This window comes from Oryctolagus cuniculus, chromosome 2 (assembly GCF_051225735.1).
Source record: "Oryctolagus cuniculus isolate XC-2025 breed Fujian yellow rabbit chromosome 2, ASM5122573v1, whole genome shotgun sequence".
NCBI lineage: Eukaryota > Metazoa > Chordata > Mammalia > Lagomorpha > Leporidae > Oryctolagus > Oryctolagus cuniculus.
In genome coordinates this window covers 46288027-46304488 of record NC_142868.1, presented here as the reverse complement: position 1 = coordinate 46304488, position 16462 = coordinate 46288027, and the positions used below count along the sequence as shown (strand labels likewise).

The window sequence follows — 16462 nt, the reverse complement described above, 5'->3', positions numbered from 1 at the left end:
AGGGAGGGTGGAGGGAGAAGGGGGGTGGTCGGCCAGCGGCTGACGCTGCGACGGTTAGGTGCTGAACCCAGTTTTTCTGGCAGGAGTCTGCTGCCCGATATAGTCGCCCCGCCCCCTGTGGTCAGTGTGCCTGTTGATTGCAGCCCCCTGTTCGCTCGTTTCGCCGATTGTGATTTTTAAGCCAACCTGCCCTTACTCTCTATATTGTTAACAGTCGCTTGGTGCCTTTTGCATAAATGTTAGGGAACGCTTTGTTCCAAGGTAAGTCATCTAAAGAGTTGATTTAGCGCGCTCTAGGACTCTTTAATTAAATATTTGTTTAGAAATTTAATCTATTTGTATCAGGCAAATCTCCTTTTACTCTCCAAATAAGTTCTTATGCAGAACCGCAGTAAGTAAACAGATAAAATCAGAGCAGCTGGGGGTGGAAAGGAGCCATCGACCCCCTCTCCCTCCTGCCACCACCACCAGCAGGCTGGCCTGTGTGACATGGCCTCTGAATACCTTTGTAGAACTCTGAAGTGCTGGGTTACATGATTTTGGAAGTACTTGTCCTTTTATTATAAATGGACTTTTCTCTCAAACTGTTTTATGAGTATTATTTTTGCCTCACTAGAGGCAGCGTGGTACAGTGAAGAAAGCCTGGAAGTTTCAGTGAAAGGACCTGGAGTTGAGTCTTAATTATGCCATTTACAGTGATGTTTTAACTTGCCTTAACCTCGTTACTTACCTCTGTGAAGTGGGACAGCAGTATATCTGCCTTATAGTATTATTGTAAGGTTTCTATCTTTGTTTTGTTTTGTTTTTTAAGATTTATTTATTTATTTATTTGAAAGGCAGAGTTAGAGAAAGAGAGAGAGAAGGATCTTCTATCCACTGTTTCACTCCCCAAATGGCCAACAGCTGGGACTGGCCCAGACGGACACCAGGAGCCAGGAGCTTCTTCCAAGTCTCCCATGTGGGTGCCGGGGCCTGAGTACTTGGGCCATCTTCTACTGCTTTCCCAGGTGCATGAGCAGAGAGCCAGATTGGAGGTGGAGCAGTCAGGACTCAAACTGTTGCCCACCTGGGAGGCCAACATCGCAGGCAGCAACTTTACCTGCTGCACCGCAACGCTGGCCTTGTATCTGTCTGTCATATTCTCACAGTATATGTGCTTCTTCTGGGACCCTTTGCCATGTATCGGGAAAGCCAGGAATGTTTTAAGTTGAAATACAAAGGAGATCAAATTGTAAACATAGAGGTGTGTCTTAGGAACTTCCGTTACTCATTTGGTATATTAGGAGTGATTTTGGAAAGAAAACTGCTGCTAAAGATTTTCAAAGCTTTATGGAATAATATGATTTTGAACTGCTGTTGAATATTATTTTTCCAGGAGATCTCAGCCCTGCTGAGCTGATGATGCTGACTATAGGAGATGTTATTAAACAACTGATTGAAGCCCATGAGCAGGGGAAAGACATTGATCTGAATAAGTAAGTGGATCTGTTAAAAGAAGACGGTCTTGTAAATCCTGTTTATGAAGTTATCTAATACTACTTGTTTTCTAGCTCATGTTTTCTGGTAGAGAATTGTAACTTTCTGTTTTGCCCTATTATTTCTCTATCGCAAAATTGTTTCATTGCCTCATAGAACTAACAGCTTCTACCTTTTATTGGACACTCACTATATTTCAGGCACTGGTATGAGTGCATTGTATGTATTAGCTCAGTTAATCCTCTCATGCTATATGAAGTTGGTAATGCTGTCACTGCCATTGGGTAGATAGATGGGTAATCTGAGCCATAGAGAGGTAAACTAATTTGTCCAGGGGTAAATAACTAGCAGTTGGCAGAGCTGGGGTCTGAAGTTAGGTCGTGTGTCTTGGGAGTCCTTGTTAACATCACCTCATCCTCTTCGCTTCCCTACTGTCTTAGCAGAAGTGACAGCTGAGTGCCAAGACAACCTAATCCAGCCCTTTCTTACCCAAGAGCCTCTTTGATGTGTTCTTCCACTTCTCTACATAATCACTTTCAGCTTCCACTTCACTGCACCGTTTTCATCCCTCATCTAGTTTGTTTTTTTTTGTTTGTTTGTTTACAGGCAGAGTGGACAGTGAGAGAGAGAGAGAGAGAGAGAGAAAGGTCTTCCTTTGCTGTTGGTTCACCCTCCAATGGCCTGTGCGCTACGGCCGGCGCACCGCGCTGATCCGAAGGCAGGAGCCAGGTGCTTATTCTGGTCTCCTATGGGGTGCAGGGCCCAAGCACTTGGGCCATCCTCCACTGCACTCCCGGGCCATAGCAGAGAGCTGGCCTGGAAGAGGGGCAACCGGGACAGAATCCGGCGCCCCGACCGGGACTAGAACCCAGTGTGCTGGCGCCGCTAGGCGGAGGATTAGCCTAGTGAGTCGTGGCGCCGGCTCATCCCTCATCTAGTTTTTAAAACTCTTTCCTGCAGAGGCCTGTCCTAATGAAAAGCTCTCATCACCACATGTGTGACATTTCCGACTCCGTTCTGTATGCCTTGAGGTGCTGCTGTCTTTTACCCTCTCCTGGAAGCATCACACTTCGTGAACATTTGCTAAAGAAGTAATTAATTATTATTGTTTTTGACTATTGAGACATTATATTTACTCATTTTCCTGCCATGTTTTTAGCAGTTTTTCTTTGTTTTTATTAGTTGCACCCTTAATTATGTAAATCTTTAATGTCTAGTGAGCATTCCTCCTTGCGTGCTTTTACTACTCTAATTTAGCCCATTTAAAGCGAAAGCTGCCCACTTCCTAATACTAATCCCTCCTCAGATGTCCCCAGTCTGTTACATGAGGCTTCTCAGGCTGCCTTTACGCTTCTCTTCCAACTTGTTTTCTTTTAAAGATTTATTTATTTACTTGAAAGAGTTACACAGAGAGAGAAAGAGAGGCAAAGAAAGAGAAAGGTCTTCCATCCGCTGGTTCACTCCCCAGATGGCCACAATGGCCGGAGCTGTGCCGTTCTAGAGCCAGCAGCCTCCTCTGGGTGTCCCACATGGGTGCAGGGGCCCAAGGACTTGGGCCATCTTCTACTGCTTTCCCAGGCCATAGCAGAGTGCAGGATCAGAGTGGAGCAGCTGGGACATGAACTGGCTCCCATATGGGATGCTGGCACTGCAGGCGTGGCTCCACCTGCCATGCCACAGTGCTGGCCTCTCTTCTTCCAACTTTCTAAGCTTCTCTGCCTTCCCAACTTTCTATCAAGTTGGTCTACCCATGTTTCTTTTTGAAAGAGTTACACAGAGAGACAAGGAGAGGCAGAGAGAGAGAAAGGTCTTCCAGATTTGTTTGTTTATTTGAAAGTCAGGGTTACACAGAGAGAGAAAGAGAGGTCTTCCATCCACTGATTCACTCCCCAGATGACTGCCATGGCCAAAGCTGGGCCGATCTGAAGCCAGGAGTCAGGAACTTCCTCCAGGTCTCCCACACAGGTGCAGGGACCCAAGGACTTGGGCCATCTTCGACTGCTTTTCCAGGCCACAGCAGAGAGCTGGATTGGAAGTGGAGCAGCCAGGTCTTGACTCGGTGCCCATATTACCCGTGTTTCTATAAACGTGTGCATTCCTGGTTCTGCATCTTCCTGTGCGCCAGCCTCTTCTCTCAGCATCATCTGTGGCTTCACTGCCTGTCTGAGGCCTGTTCTTTCTTGTGTGCCTGTTTTCCGTGAATGTCTTCCCAGCACACACCAAATTCCTCTCTGAACTCTGAAAGCACTCTGCTTTGTTTGTGTGTATTTTTATCACACATGGCTGTATCACATTTTTATGCCTTTCTGCAAACACAGTAAACGAAGACTTTGCCTTGTGCCTTGTGACATAGCATATACTTGGGTAGTCACTTGTACTTGTTAGGTACTCAGGTAGCATTTGTTGAATGTGATGTAAGCACCCCAAAGGTTTTTGTAGATGGATTTAAGTTAGTAAACAGAATGACTATTAGGATTTGACCAGCGGGCACAAAGAAAAGGAAAACTGGAAAAATTGTAGAGAAATGCAAAGGATTTAGTAGTCAGGATAAAGGTTACTTTTTGAGAGTTAGAGATTGGATTATGCCCCAGAAGGGGCACAAAGTGATTGGTTTATAATTGCTAAAATAGGAGTGTTTTATTTAAATTTTATTAAAATTTTGTATTTAGAAGAGCTTTTTAAAACTTTGGGAAATATAAACTTTATTTCCTGTTTGGTTCTGCATAAACATTCCTTCTTTGTAAGACTGGTTTCTCCTCAGTGGACATTTGGCAGTGTCTAGAGACATTTTTGGCTGTTAGAACGAGAAGAATGATGTCAGTAGGTAGAGGCTGAGGGTGCTGCTAACTATCCTAAAGTGCACGCGACAACCCCCAACAACACAAGTTAGCTGCTCCCAAATGTCAGTACTGCTGAGGTTGAGAACAAGTACAGTCAGGATAGTCCTGGAGCACTGATTTTTTTTTTTTTAATTAATTGATATTTTTTTTAAGATTTTTTTTTTTTGACATGGTTACAGAGAAAGGTAGAAACAGAGGGAGAGGGAGGGAAGGAGGAAAAAGAGGTCTTCCATGCACTGGTTTACTCCCCAAATGGCTGCAGTGGCTGGAACTGCACTGATCCGAAGCCAGGAGCTTCTTCTGGGTCTCCCATGTGGGTGTAAGGGTCCAAGGACTTGGGCCATCTTCTACTGCTTTCCAGGCCATAGCAGAGAGCTGGATCAGAAGTGGAGTAGCCAGGACTCAATCTGGCATCCATATGGGATGCTGACACTGCAGGAGGCAGCTTTAACCCGCTGCGCCACAGTGTTGGCCTCAAGTAATTGATTTTTATTTGAAAGCCCACGAGAGAGATTTTCCAACTACTGGTCCCCCAAAATGGCAAGGCTGAAGTCAGGAGCTTGGAACCCAATCTAGGTCTCATATGCATGTGGCAGGGACCCAGCTACTTGAGTTATCATCTGCTGCTTCCCAAGGTGTGCATTAGTAGGAGGCAGGGATTGGAAGTGTGGAGGGGCACTCAAATACAGGCACTCTGTTTAGAATGTGGGAGCCCCCCGTGGCATCTTTTCTTTTTTTCTTTTTTCTTTCCTTTCCCTTTCCTTTCTTTTCCTTTTCGATTTATTTATTTGAAAGAATTACAGAGAGAGGTAGAGCCAGAAAGAGAGAGAGAGGTCTTCCATCTGCTGGTTCACTCCCTAAATGACTGCAGTGGCCAGACCTGAGCTGATCCGAAGCCAGGAACCAGGAGCTTCTTCTGGGTCTCCCACACAGGTACAGGGGCCCAGGGACTTGGGCCATCTTCTACTGCTTTCCCAGGCCATAGCAGAGAGCTGGATCGGAAGTGGAGCAGCTGGGTCTCGAACCGGCACCCATATGGGATGCCAGCACTGCAGGCCGAGGCTTTAATTCGCTGTGCCACAGCACCGGCCCCCCGCCCCCCCCCCTTTTTTGTTTATTTACTTATTTGAAAGAGAGAGGAGAGGCAGAAAGAGAGGTCTTCTATCCACTGGTTCACTCCCCAACTGGCCTCAATGGTTAGAACTGCACCAATCCAAAGCCAGGAGCCATTAGTTTGCTCTGGGTCTTCCACTTCGGTGCAGGGACCCAAGCACTTCCACTGCTTTCCTAGGCCATAGCAGAGAGCTAGATTGGAAGTGGAGCAGCCGGGACTTGAACCAGCGCCCATGTGGGATGCCAGCACTACAGGTGGCAGCTTTACTCGTTATACCACAGCTCTGCCCCCCCCCCCCAGTGGCATCTTAACAGCTGCACCAAATACCTGCCCCCTAAGAGCACTATTTTGAACCAGACCCCCTCCTTGGTAGTCCTCTGCTTTCCTATCTGGTGCTTGAAGGTGAGAAGTTTTCTGTTCATGAATTTTCTTTTATTTCTCTGATATTTTCAGGTATTAAAGCCACTATTGCCACCTGGTAAAGGGATAGGGGAGTCACAGGGTCAGTATTATTTATAGTTCCTTTTGGGAGCTTGTGCCAGACATGTTGTGATCTTGATAATGCTAGCTGCTTTCCTTGCAGGGTGAAAACCAAGACAGCTGCCAAATACGGCCTTTCAGCACAGCCCCGCCTGGTAGACATCATTGCTGCAGTCCCTCCTCAGTACCGAAAAATCTTAGTCCCCAAATTGAAGGCAAAACCCATCAGGACTGCCAGTGGGGTGAGTGACTCAACTCATGGAATAATAACACACTGTGTATCTGTTGTGCCGGAAATCCCTGCCCGTGTGTAACACCCAGGAAGTGAGGTGGAAGTGGCGGATTCAGACTCGTAAAGTCCATCTGTGACAACACAGCACTGGAGTGGAGACGTGGACAAAGCCAGGAGGGCAGCATGGAAAATGGTGTGCTTAAAGAAGTGGGTGGTGTTGGGAAGTCTTTAAAAGTGCAGGTTGAAGGTTGGTGACTGTCACTAGATGGTGAATGTCGGTAGCCACGCTAAGCTGATAGCTCTCAATATGAGCGATAAAAAGGCATGTAGTAATACAAGTTAGTTGTATTTGCAGCAGTTGTGAAATGAATGACGCAATAGGAGCACTATGGGAGTCCAGAGGACAGAGATGACCCTGCAGATGAAGGGGTCATGCAACACACAGTAGAAAGCATGGTGCTTGCTTGGCCTACAAGTTGTGTGTACAGTCTTGAATAGTCACGGGAGTCAGGGCACAGAGAACTAAGGTGCAGAGTTAGAGAAGATGCAGAAGGTGTGGTGTGTGAAGAGTGGGTACCTCAGTCTGACACATTGGTAGTTCATTTGGAGAGCAGCAGGACATGAGGTTGAAGAGTGAATTTGGGAGAAGCTTGTAAAAGAACATAAAAGTTGAGACTATGTGGTCCTGTGTCGCTCCCCCTCTTCGTGGAGGAACGACACAGGACCCTGCGCTGTTCTTTCGTCTGCTCGGCCCTCCCCGGGTTTGCTGCTGGTTCTTCCCGGGTTGGCTACTGTCCCTTCCACCTCCGTGGAAGGGCAGTTCCCCCTGGCCACATTCCCCACTTCCGCAGGGGAGCGGCACACCGCCGGCCGGATCTCTGGGGGGCTGCACAGGTGTTCCCCTTAGATGTTCCCCTTAGATGTTCCTCGTGCATGCCGTCTCTCTCCTCCTTTATAGTCCTCCTCCGCCAATCCCAACTCGGCTGCCCACACGCCGAGCACGCTGCTCTCCTCCAATCAGGAGCAAGTCCTACAGTTTATTGGTTGAACTGGAGGCAGCTGTGTAGAAGCCTCTTTCTTCTCTCCCAGCGCCATATTGTGGGAGAGCAGATGCATAGAATAAGTCTTAATTCCAGTAACAATATAGTCCGAGTTGCTCCCCACAGTGGGAGAGCAGATGCATAGAATAAGTCTTAATTCCAGTAACTTAGTCTAGTCCGAATTGCTCCCCACAGTCCTGGACCTGCTGTCTTTGTAAATCTCATCGTGTGATGCTTTTGTGTGTTGCCATAAGTTGATTCCCCACTCTGACCTTTTCCCAGCCTTCAGACTCAAGTTGCCTGTTATACATCTGTCCCTCTACTTCCTTCGAATCTCAAGTGCAGTGTAACCAAAACTGACCTCAAATTTGCTCATTCATCTTTCCCATCCATCTTAGTGCAGGGTGCCACCATCCACTCAGTTTTCAGAAACTGTGAAGTATATTGTCTTTCTCTCACCAGTGGTAGGAATGTTTTCCTTCTATTGTTTCTGGTTTAGACTATTTCAGTCATTTCCTACCTGGTTTATTTTTCTTAACTAAACCAAATCTGTCTTCAATAATGGCACCAGCGTGTTCTGTCAAAAATATCAAACATGCAGATGATTCTCACCTCCAATCTGGTACTTTTTTCGCCTCCATGCTTTTATTCTTGCTGTTCAGGAAAAGTGAGCAGAAAATGCACAGCTATATACCTCTCCCTCATTCCTCCAGTTTTCCCATTATTAAAATCTGGCATTGCTTTGGTACATTTGTTATAACTTATAAACCAATTGCTACTTTATTATTAACTGATGTTGTAGTTTGTATTGGGGTTCATTCTTGTCGTATAGTTTCTATGGGTTTTGCCAAGTGGGTAATGTCATATAGCAGTCTTTATCCTGTCATACTAATTTCACTGTCCTAAACCTGTTATTCTCTCTTCTCCCATTGCTCTAAACCTAACTTGTAACCACTGATGTATTTAGTCTCTATAGTTTTGCCTTTTCCAGAATGCAATGTATTTGGAATCATAAGGTATGTAACCTTTTTAGATTGGCTTCTTTCACTGAACAACATGCATTTAAGGTTCCTCCATGCCGTCTCATGTCTCGATAGCTCATTGCTATTTTTTTTCCCCTGAGATGTATTATTTGTTTATCCATTCGTTGAAAGACTATCTTGGTTGTTTACAATATTTGGTAGTTACAAACAGCTTTTACCTATATTCACGTGAAGATTTTTGCATACACCTGTATAGACATTCAGTTCGCTTGGGTAAATATTCAAAGAGCACATTTAGTGGAGCTTATAATAAGACTGTGTTTAGCTTTGTAAGAAACTGCTGTGCCACTTGGTATTCCCACCAGCAGTGAATGAGAGTGCTTGCTTCACATGCTTGCCAGCATTCTGTGTGTTGTCCGTGTTTTAGATTTCAGCAATTTCAATGGTTATACAGTGGTATGTCCTTGTTTTAATTTGCAATTCCCTAATGACATGCAGTATTGGTATTTTTTATATACTTATTTTGGTATCCATATTCATATCTTCTTTGGTGTTCAGACCTTCTGCCCTATTCTAAATAGGATGTTTATTTTCTTATTAGGTGTTAAGGGTTCTTTGTATATTGTAGATATAACTCTTTTATCAGATACGTATTTTCTGGTTATTTTCTCCCAGTATTTGGCTTGTCTTTTCTTTCTCTTAACAATGTCTTTCCCAAAGCACAACTTGAAGTTTTAATGAAATCCAGCTTACCAAGTTTTTCTTGCATGGGTAATGCATTTGTATTATATCTAGAAACTCATTATAAAGTCCAAGATCATGTATTTTCTCCTAAGTTATCTTCTGAAAGTTTTATATTTTTCATTTCACAGTTAGGAGTGTGATCTATTTTGAGATTATATTTGAGTTTTTGTCTGCTTGTTTTGTTTGGAACACCATGATTATTATTTTTACTGTCACTGTAGATAACAACCGTAATAGCTACCGTGTGTGACCACCCATTATACACCAGCTAGTATACTGGACACTTCGGATATGTTTTCTGATTTTTACAAAATAGGAAAATATGCAGTAAGGGAGAGAGGAAAGATTCTAACTCGGGTCTCCCTTGTTGACTCCGGCGTCATCGCCTTTAAAATACAGTGTTCCTAGGAAGTTTTGTAGATGCGAAAGAGTGAAGAAACCGTGGGAGCAGATCCCCTTTCTCTTCCCAGGCCAGTTGCTTTTGCTGCTTTTATATATTAAAATTCTAAGTCAAATGTGCCTTGAAAGGAGAGCTCTATTGCTTAAAAAGAACTACACGTTGCTGCCCTGTCCCTCTTCCCCTGCTTTCATATCTGAGTTCACTTCTCTCAAGCCTGGGTGGTAGCTCCTTGGAAGGCTTGCCCGACTCTCCTGGCCAGGGCTGTGGATTTCCTTGGGGATAGTCCTAATATTTTCTGTAAATTTCTTGCCATTTCGTTTTGGGAAAAAAAAAAATCATGTCTTTCTCCTCTGCTAGGCAGTATGATTTCAGAGCCCAGTGGCAGGCCATTATCATTGTGTAGACTCTTGGCCCTCCAAGTTCTGAGTGGCACAGAACCTGGCCTGTATGGTAGACATTCACCAAAAGATTGTTGGATTGAATTGACCTCATCAGTGGTGTGTGTAGTTGTGTTTCATTTTAAATAAAAGCATTTGTTTCAAAACCCAAGTTTTAAATTTATATTTTGAAAGTGAGATTTGCAAAACTATTATTTTGGAGTCTCTATAAATTATTGCTTATGATATAAACTCAATTTTAATAATTTTATTATATAATCACAAATTTACAGAAAATTTTAAAGTACAATATGAAGAAGTTTTGAACTAATTGAGAATAAATTACAAAACAGGATGCCTTTAAATGTGTTAGTATATTTCCTACAAAAGAGCCTTTTCTTCCATCACTACAATATAGCCGTCACAACCAGAACAGTGATATGTTACTGTCATCTTATCCTTAGACTTTACTCGAGTTTCACCAGCTCTTTCAATAGTGTCCATCAGGGCCTAGTTCAGAATCACATGTTGCTTTTAGTTGTGTCTCTGGCTTGGTCTTTCCTTGACTTCATCTTCTTGACACTTGAAGATTTTGGGCTGGATCTTTTCTACCATGTACCAAATGTTTCCTCATGTTGGGATTCAGATATTCATCCTTAGCAAGGGCATTACAAAAGTGATACCGTGGGCCAGCGCCGCGGCTCACTAGGCTAATCCTCCGCCTGCAGCGCCCGCACACCGGGTTCTAGTCCTGGTCGGGGCGCCAGATTCTGTCCCGGTTGCTCCTCTTCCAGTCCAGCTCTCTGCTGAGGCCCAGGAAGGCAGTGGAGGATGGCCCAAGTGCTTGGGCCCTGCACCCGCATGGGAGACCAGGAAGGAAGCACCTGGCTCCTGGCTTTGGATTGGTGCAGTGCACTGGCCATAGCGGCCATTTGCGGGGTGAACCAACAGAAGGAAGACCTTTCTCTCTGTCTCTCTCTCTCATTGTCTAACTCTGCCTGTCCAAAAAAAAAAAAAAAAAAGTGATACCGGTTACCTCTGTACAAACATACACACACTTACATCCATAATGCATACCCATCTGTGTTTCTATGTGGGAAACTCTGAGTTCACAGTACCTTCACTTTCTTCAGCCTACAGAGTCCCTCCTAGTTCCTTCTGTATTTGTAAATTCCTTCTCTGCCAGTAAGAAACCCAGCTTGCCCAACTGCCTCAGATAACACCAATCTTTTATCTCTTTCACCACCTACTTTCTGAAGCAGATAATTTTTCTCACCCAATTGTAGCTTGCAAATTCCTCTGAGAATGTTTGAACTCAGGCTCTGAAACAATATAGCCCCTGCTCTAAATACTGGGGTATCATATGTCTATGAAGAGCTAGAATGGCAACGGTTAGGTTTATATATATGATTTTTTAGAATTATAGAGTAATTTTTTTCTGAAAGGTTATTTTAATAGAATAAAACAGAATAACTGTGTCTTTAAAAGCTAACTTCTCTAAGGTACCTTTCTCTAAATGGAGGAGAGAACTTTCACTTTGATTATGGCCTTGACTAAATAACTTCAGAGTTTGTGAACTCAGGAGGCTTCCATAGCCTTCGCAGCTCATGACAAGAACCTCGGGTGATCACTGACATCATAAATAAAGAGTTGTCAATTGTTAACAACAGGAGTCACTGTGCACTTGCTCCCTATATGGGACCTCTGTCCTTAATGAGTTGTACTATGAGAGTTAACGGTAAAACTAGTCTTCAAACAGTATTTTATACTTTGTGTGCCTGTGTGGGTGCAAACTGTTGAAATCTTTGCTTAGTGTAGAGTTGATCTTCTGTATATAAAGATAATTGAAAATGAATCTTAATGGAGAATGGAATGGGAGAGGGAGTAGGAGGTAGGATGGTTTGGGGGAGGGAGGGTGGGTATGGGGAGAAGAACTGCTATAATCCAAAAGTTGTACTTATGTAATTTATATTTATTAAATAAAAGCTTTCTATAAAAAGAAGCTAATTTCTCATTTTGCAGTTAATTTACTATAAAAATATAAACTCATGTGGACAATTCCTGTGTATATTTTAAAGATGGTTGATATTAAAATATGCTCACTCTTGTACCTAGCTTAAGAAATGCAGCATTACCAATGCCTTTTAAACCCCTTTTGTATCATTCTATTTGTATTTCTCTCCCTTCTTCTTATGGATAACCGCAATCCAGAATTTTGTGTTAATTTTTTTTGCAATAAGATTTTTATTCATCTTTCTTTTTAATAGATTGCTGTTGTGGCTGTGATGTGTAAACCCCACCGATGCCCACATATCAGTTTTACAGGAAATATATGTGTGTGAGTATGACAACTTTAGTAAGTTGTGTGTGTATATTTTAATTGAACCTAGTAATAGTAACTCCTCTAGATCCATTGATTAGTACAGGCTGGTAGTATTTAAAATTTTGATTTAATAGTTTTATGATTTAGTTCTCTGAAACAAGTAACCACTGATAGTATATGTCAGTATTTTAAAAATTGAACACATATAGAAAAAAAGATTGATTTATTTGAAAGGCAGAGCTATAGAAAAACAGGGAGAGAGAGAGAGAGAGAGAGAGAGAGATATTCCATCTGCTGATTGACTCCCCAAATGACTGCAACAGCCAGGGCTGGGCCAGGCTGAAGCCAAGAACTTCATCTGGGGCTCCTGCATGGGTATGGGGGACCAAGCACTTGCCATCTTCCATTGCTTTTCCTATGCCATTAGCAGGGAGCTGGCTCAGAAGTAGATCAGCTGGGTCACAAACCAGTGCCCATATAGGATGCCAGTGTTGCAGGTAGTAACTTTCCCTGCTGTGCCGCAAGAACAGCTGACATATAAAGATTTTAATTTTTGCATAAGCAATGAAAAATGCATAGATAACTTGATATATGAAGCATGGAAACATGAGTTGCCAAAATTCCAAATGTCAAAAATTTACCATGAATTCAGATCAGAAAAGAACAAAAAATTATCCTTATAAGTAGCTGTTAGATTTTTAAAATTTAGATATTTAGAAGAATTACCAGAAGAGTATGCATGGCCTTAGGTAGGAAAATTGAGCAAGGGAAAGAGTTTGCTGAGTATGGTTACCAAGAGAGCACTGGGAGTGTGGCTCCAAACTTAGAAAAGCTTAGGTCCTGCTCTTTGCTCTTACCAGCTTGAACTTCCAAAATAACAGTGACTGCGGTTTTTGGAAAATGAATACAATTGTGTTTCTTTAGTATTTATCTCATTTACTTTTCTGTAGAAATAGTATTACTTACAGATAGAATTTGAAAGTGAAGCTTCTTTGATATCAGGGTTTAATGGAGACTGCGGATACTTGAACTAGATTGTTGAACTAGGTTTTGTATCTGACCTCCTTGTTCTTTTGCTGTATTTGCAGATATTGCCCTGGTGGACCTGATTCAGATTTTGAGTATTCAACCCAGTCTTACACTGGATATGAGGTAAAGTAATTTGAGATTGTCCTGATGAGCTGTGACATCATATTTACTCATCGTGTGGTTTCACAAGTACTGGCTTTCTTAACATTTAAACATTATTTTTCTTGATTATAATTTGTTTATTCAGTGGGTGTGTACTCACTGTCTACTGGTACCAATCATTGGAGAAATACTTAGGCAAACATTTACTATTTCAGTATCCCAAACACTTTTCTAAGTGCTTTACAATTTTAAACCTTACAGCAATGTTTTGAAGATGAACACTGTTGTTATCCTAGCTTACAGCTGACGAAAGCGAAGCATAAAAGGCTTAGACAACAACAGGCACAAAAAAAAACCCACATCGCTAGAAAGCAATAGACCCAGTGTTGTTATTTTTTTTTAATATTTTATATTTTATTGAGATAACATATTTTAAATTTACGTTATAGTCAAAGGTGTATTGGCTCCATTAAATAAAGAGTTCAATATATGAAAAGTAAACAGATCATAGTCCAATAGGAAAATAGGCAAGGGATATATATGGTAATCAAAGGAAAAGATTTTTAACTTCACTAATATAGTAAATTTTTAAATAGTCACAAAATCATTAAAACTGTAATAGCATATAGTTCCTCTCATTTTGTTTGACAACATTTAAAACAGAGTTTGACAAAACAGTATGTTTGCAACAAAACTGATGTGAACTCAGGCATTTCTTCATTTCTTTCTTTCTTTGAAATTTTAGCTCACACATCTAAGGGAGAATATGTGGCATTTGTCTTTCTGTGTCTGGCTTATTTCACTTAACACGATGTTCTACAGTTCCATTTTGTTGCAAATGATAGAATTTCATTCTTTTTTATCTATTTATCTGATGATAGACACCTTGGTTCATTCCATTTTTGGCTTTTATGAACAGTATGCTATAAACATGGAGGAGCAGGTATCTCTTGGATACAGTGAGTTCCTGTTCTTTGGGTAAAAACCCAGTGGTAGGATTGCTGTGTCATATAGGAAGTCTATTTCTAGTGGGTTTTTGTTTGATTGGTTGGTTGTTGTGTTTTTTTTTTTTTTTTTTTTCCAGATTTATTTATTTGAAAGAGAGGGAGACACAGAGATGAGATCCTCTATCTGCTGGTTCACTCCCCAGATGGCCGCAACTGCCATGCTGGGCTAGGCGGAAGCCAATAGCCAGGAGCTTCTTCCAGGTCTCCCACATGGGTGGCAGGGGCCCAAATGCTTGGGCCAACTTCTGCTGCTTTTCCCAGGCCATTAGCAGGGAGCTGAATCAGAAGTAGGGCAGCCAGGACCTGAACCTGTACCCATATTGGACAGTGGGGCACCAGCATTGCAGGGACGCCAGCATCGCAGGCTGTGGCTTTCCCCACTACTCCACAATGCTGGCCTATATTTCTAGTTTTTAAGGAATCTCCATACTATTTTTCACAGTGGTTGCTCTAATTTACATTTCTACCAACAGTGTAAGAGTTCCTGTTTTTTACATCCTTACTTGCTTGTTACATCCTTGTTGCTCTCTGTCTTTTGGAATTAGCCATTCTTATGGGGTGAGGGAATATCTCACGGTGGTTTTGATTTGCATTTCCCTGATGGCTAGTGATAGGGAGCATTTTTTCATATATTTGATGGTCATTTGTAGTCCTTCTTTTGAAACTATTCAGGTCCTTTGTCCATTTCTTAACTAGATAGGTTAGTTTTTGTTGAGTTTTTTGAGTGGCTGATATATTCTGGATGTTAATCATTCGTCAGATATAGACCCAGGTTTTGAACTCTGTGCTCCTCATCACTGCATCGTTCTGCCCTTTTAGCAGTGAGAAGACTGACAAGATTGCTTGTCTTAGTAGCACTTATATTCTGATATTGAAGATGGACCATGAAGAAGCAAACAAAAAATAGGAGATACTAATAGATATTAAGCAACTAAGTAAAATGGTGATAATCTAACTCCATTTTTTTTAAACTTTATCTAATAAATATAAATTTCCAAAGTACAGCTTTTGGATTACAGTGGCTTTTCCCCCCCATAACTTCCCTCCCACCCACAACCCTCCTGTCTCCCGCTCCCTCTCCCATCCCATTTATATCAAGGTTCATTTTCAATTATCTTTATATACAGGAGATCAACTTAGTATATATTAAGTAAAGATTTGAATAGTTCGTACCTACACAGAAACACAAAGTGTAAAGTACTGTTTGAGTACTAGTTATACCATTAATTCACATAGTACAACACATTAAGGACAGAGATCCTACACGGGGAGTAAGTGCACAGTGACTCCTGTTGTTGATCTAACAATTGACGCTCTTGTTGATGGCGTCAGTAATCACCCTAGGCTCTTGTCATGAGTTGCCAAGGCTATGGAAGCCTTTTGAGTTTGCCAGCTCCAGTCTTATTTAGACAAGGTCATAGTCAAAGTGGAAGTTCTCTCCTCCCTTCACAGAAAGGTACCTCCTTTTTTGATGGCCCGTTCTTTCTGCTGGGATCTTGGGATCTCACTCAAAGAGATCTTTCATTTAGGTTTGTTTTTTTTTTTTTTTTTTTTTGCCAGAGTGTCTTGGCTTTCCATGTCTGAAATACTCTCATGGGCTTTTTAGCCGGATCCGAATGCCTTAAGGGCTGACTCTGAGGCCAGAGTGCTGTTTAGGACATCTGCCATTCTATGAGTCTGCTGTGTATCCTACTTCCCATGTCGGATTATTCTCTTCTTTTTAATTCTGTCAGTTAGTATTAGCAAACACTAGTCTTGTTTATGTGATCCCTTTGACTCATAATCCCATCATTATGATCAATTATGAACTGAAACTGATCACTTTGACTAGTGAGAAGGCATTGGTACATGCAACCTTCATGGGATTAAATTGGAATCCCCTGGCACGGTTCTAACTCTACCATTTGGGGTAAGTCCGATTGAGTGTGTGCCAATCTGTACCTCTCCTCCCTCTCTTATTCCCACTCTTATATTTAACAAGGATCACTTTTCAGTTAAATGTAAACACTTAAGAATAATTATGTGTTAATTAAAGAGTTCAACCAATAGTATTAAGTAGAAAGAAAAAATACTAAAAGGGATAAAGTATTAAGTTGTTCCTTGACAGTCAGGACAAGGGCTGATCAAGTCATTGTTTCTCATAGTGTCCATTTCGCTTCTACTGGTTTTCTTTTTGGTGCTCAGTTAGTTGTCACCAATCAGGGAGAATATACGATATTTGTCCCTTTGGGACTGGCTTATTTCATTCAGCGTGATGTTTTCCAGATTCCTCCATTTTCTTGCAGATGACCGGATTTCATTGTTTTTGACTACTG

The 16462-nt window shown here is 42.0% G+C and overlaps 1 protein-coding gene across 7 annotated transcripts in view; it reads left to right on the top strand.

Moving 5' to 3' along the window:
• Window positions 1-16462, top strand: part of ELP3 (elongator acetyltransferase complex subunit 3) — a 119430-nt gene that overhangs the window by 566 nt on the left and 102402 nt on the right. For 3 of the 7 annotated variants that reach the window (XM_089325449.1, XM_089325446.1, XM_089325447.1), the window contains exons 1-5: window positions 19-261; window positions 1376-1475; window positions 6014-6152; window positions 11954-12024; window positions 13098-13161. In XM_089325449.1, the coding sequence (XP_089181575.1) occupies window positions 237-261; window positions 1376-1475; window positions 6014-6152; window positions 11954-12024; window positions 13098-13161 (399 nt within the window). In that variant the 5' untranslated portion in view covers window positions 19-236. Of the gene's footprint in view, window positions 1-18; window positions 262-1375; window positions 1476-6013; window positions 6153-11953; window positions 12025-13097; window positions 13162-16462 lie in introns of those variants that run through there. The other 4 variants (XM_002709449.6, XM_017337875.4, XM_089325450.1 and 1 more) reach the window with 2 other exon arrangements.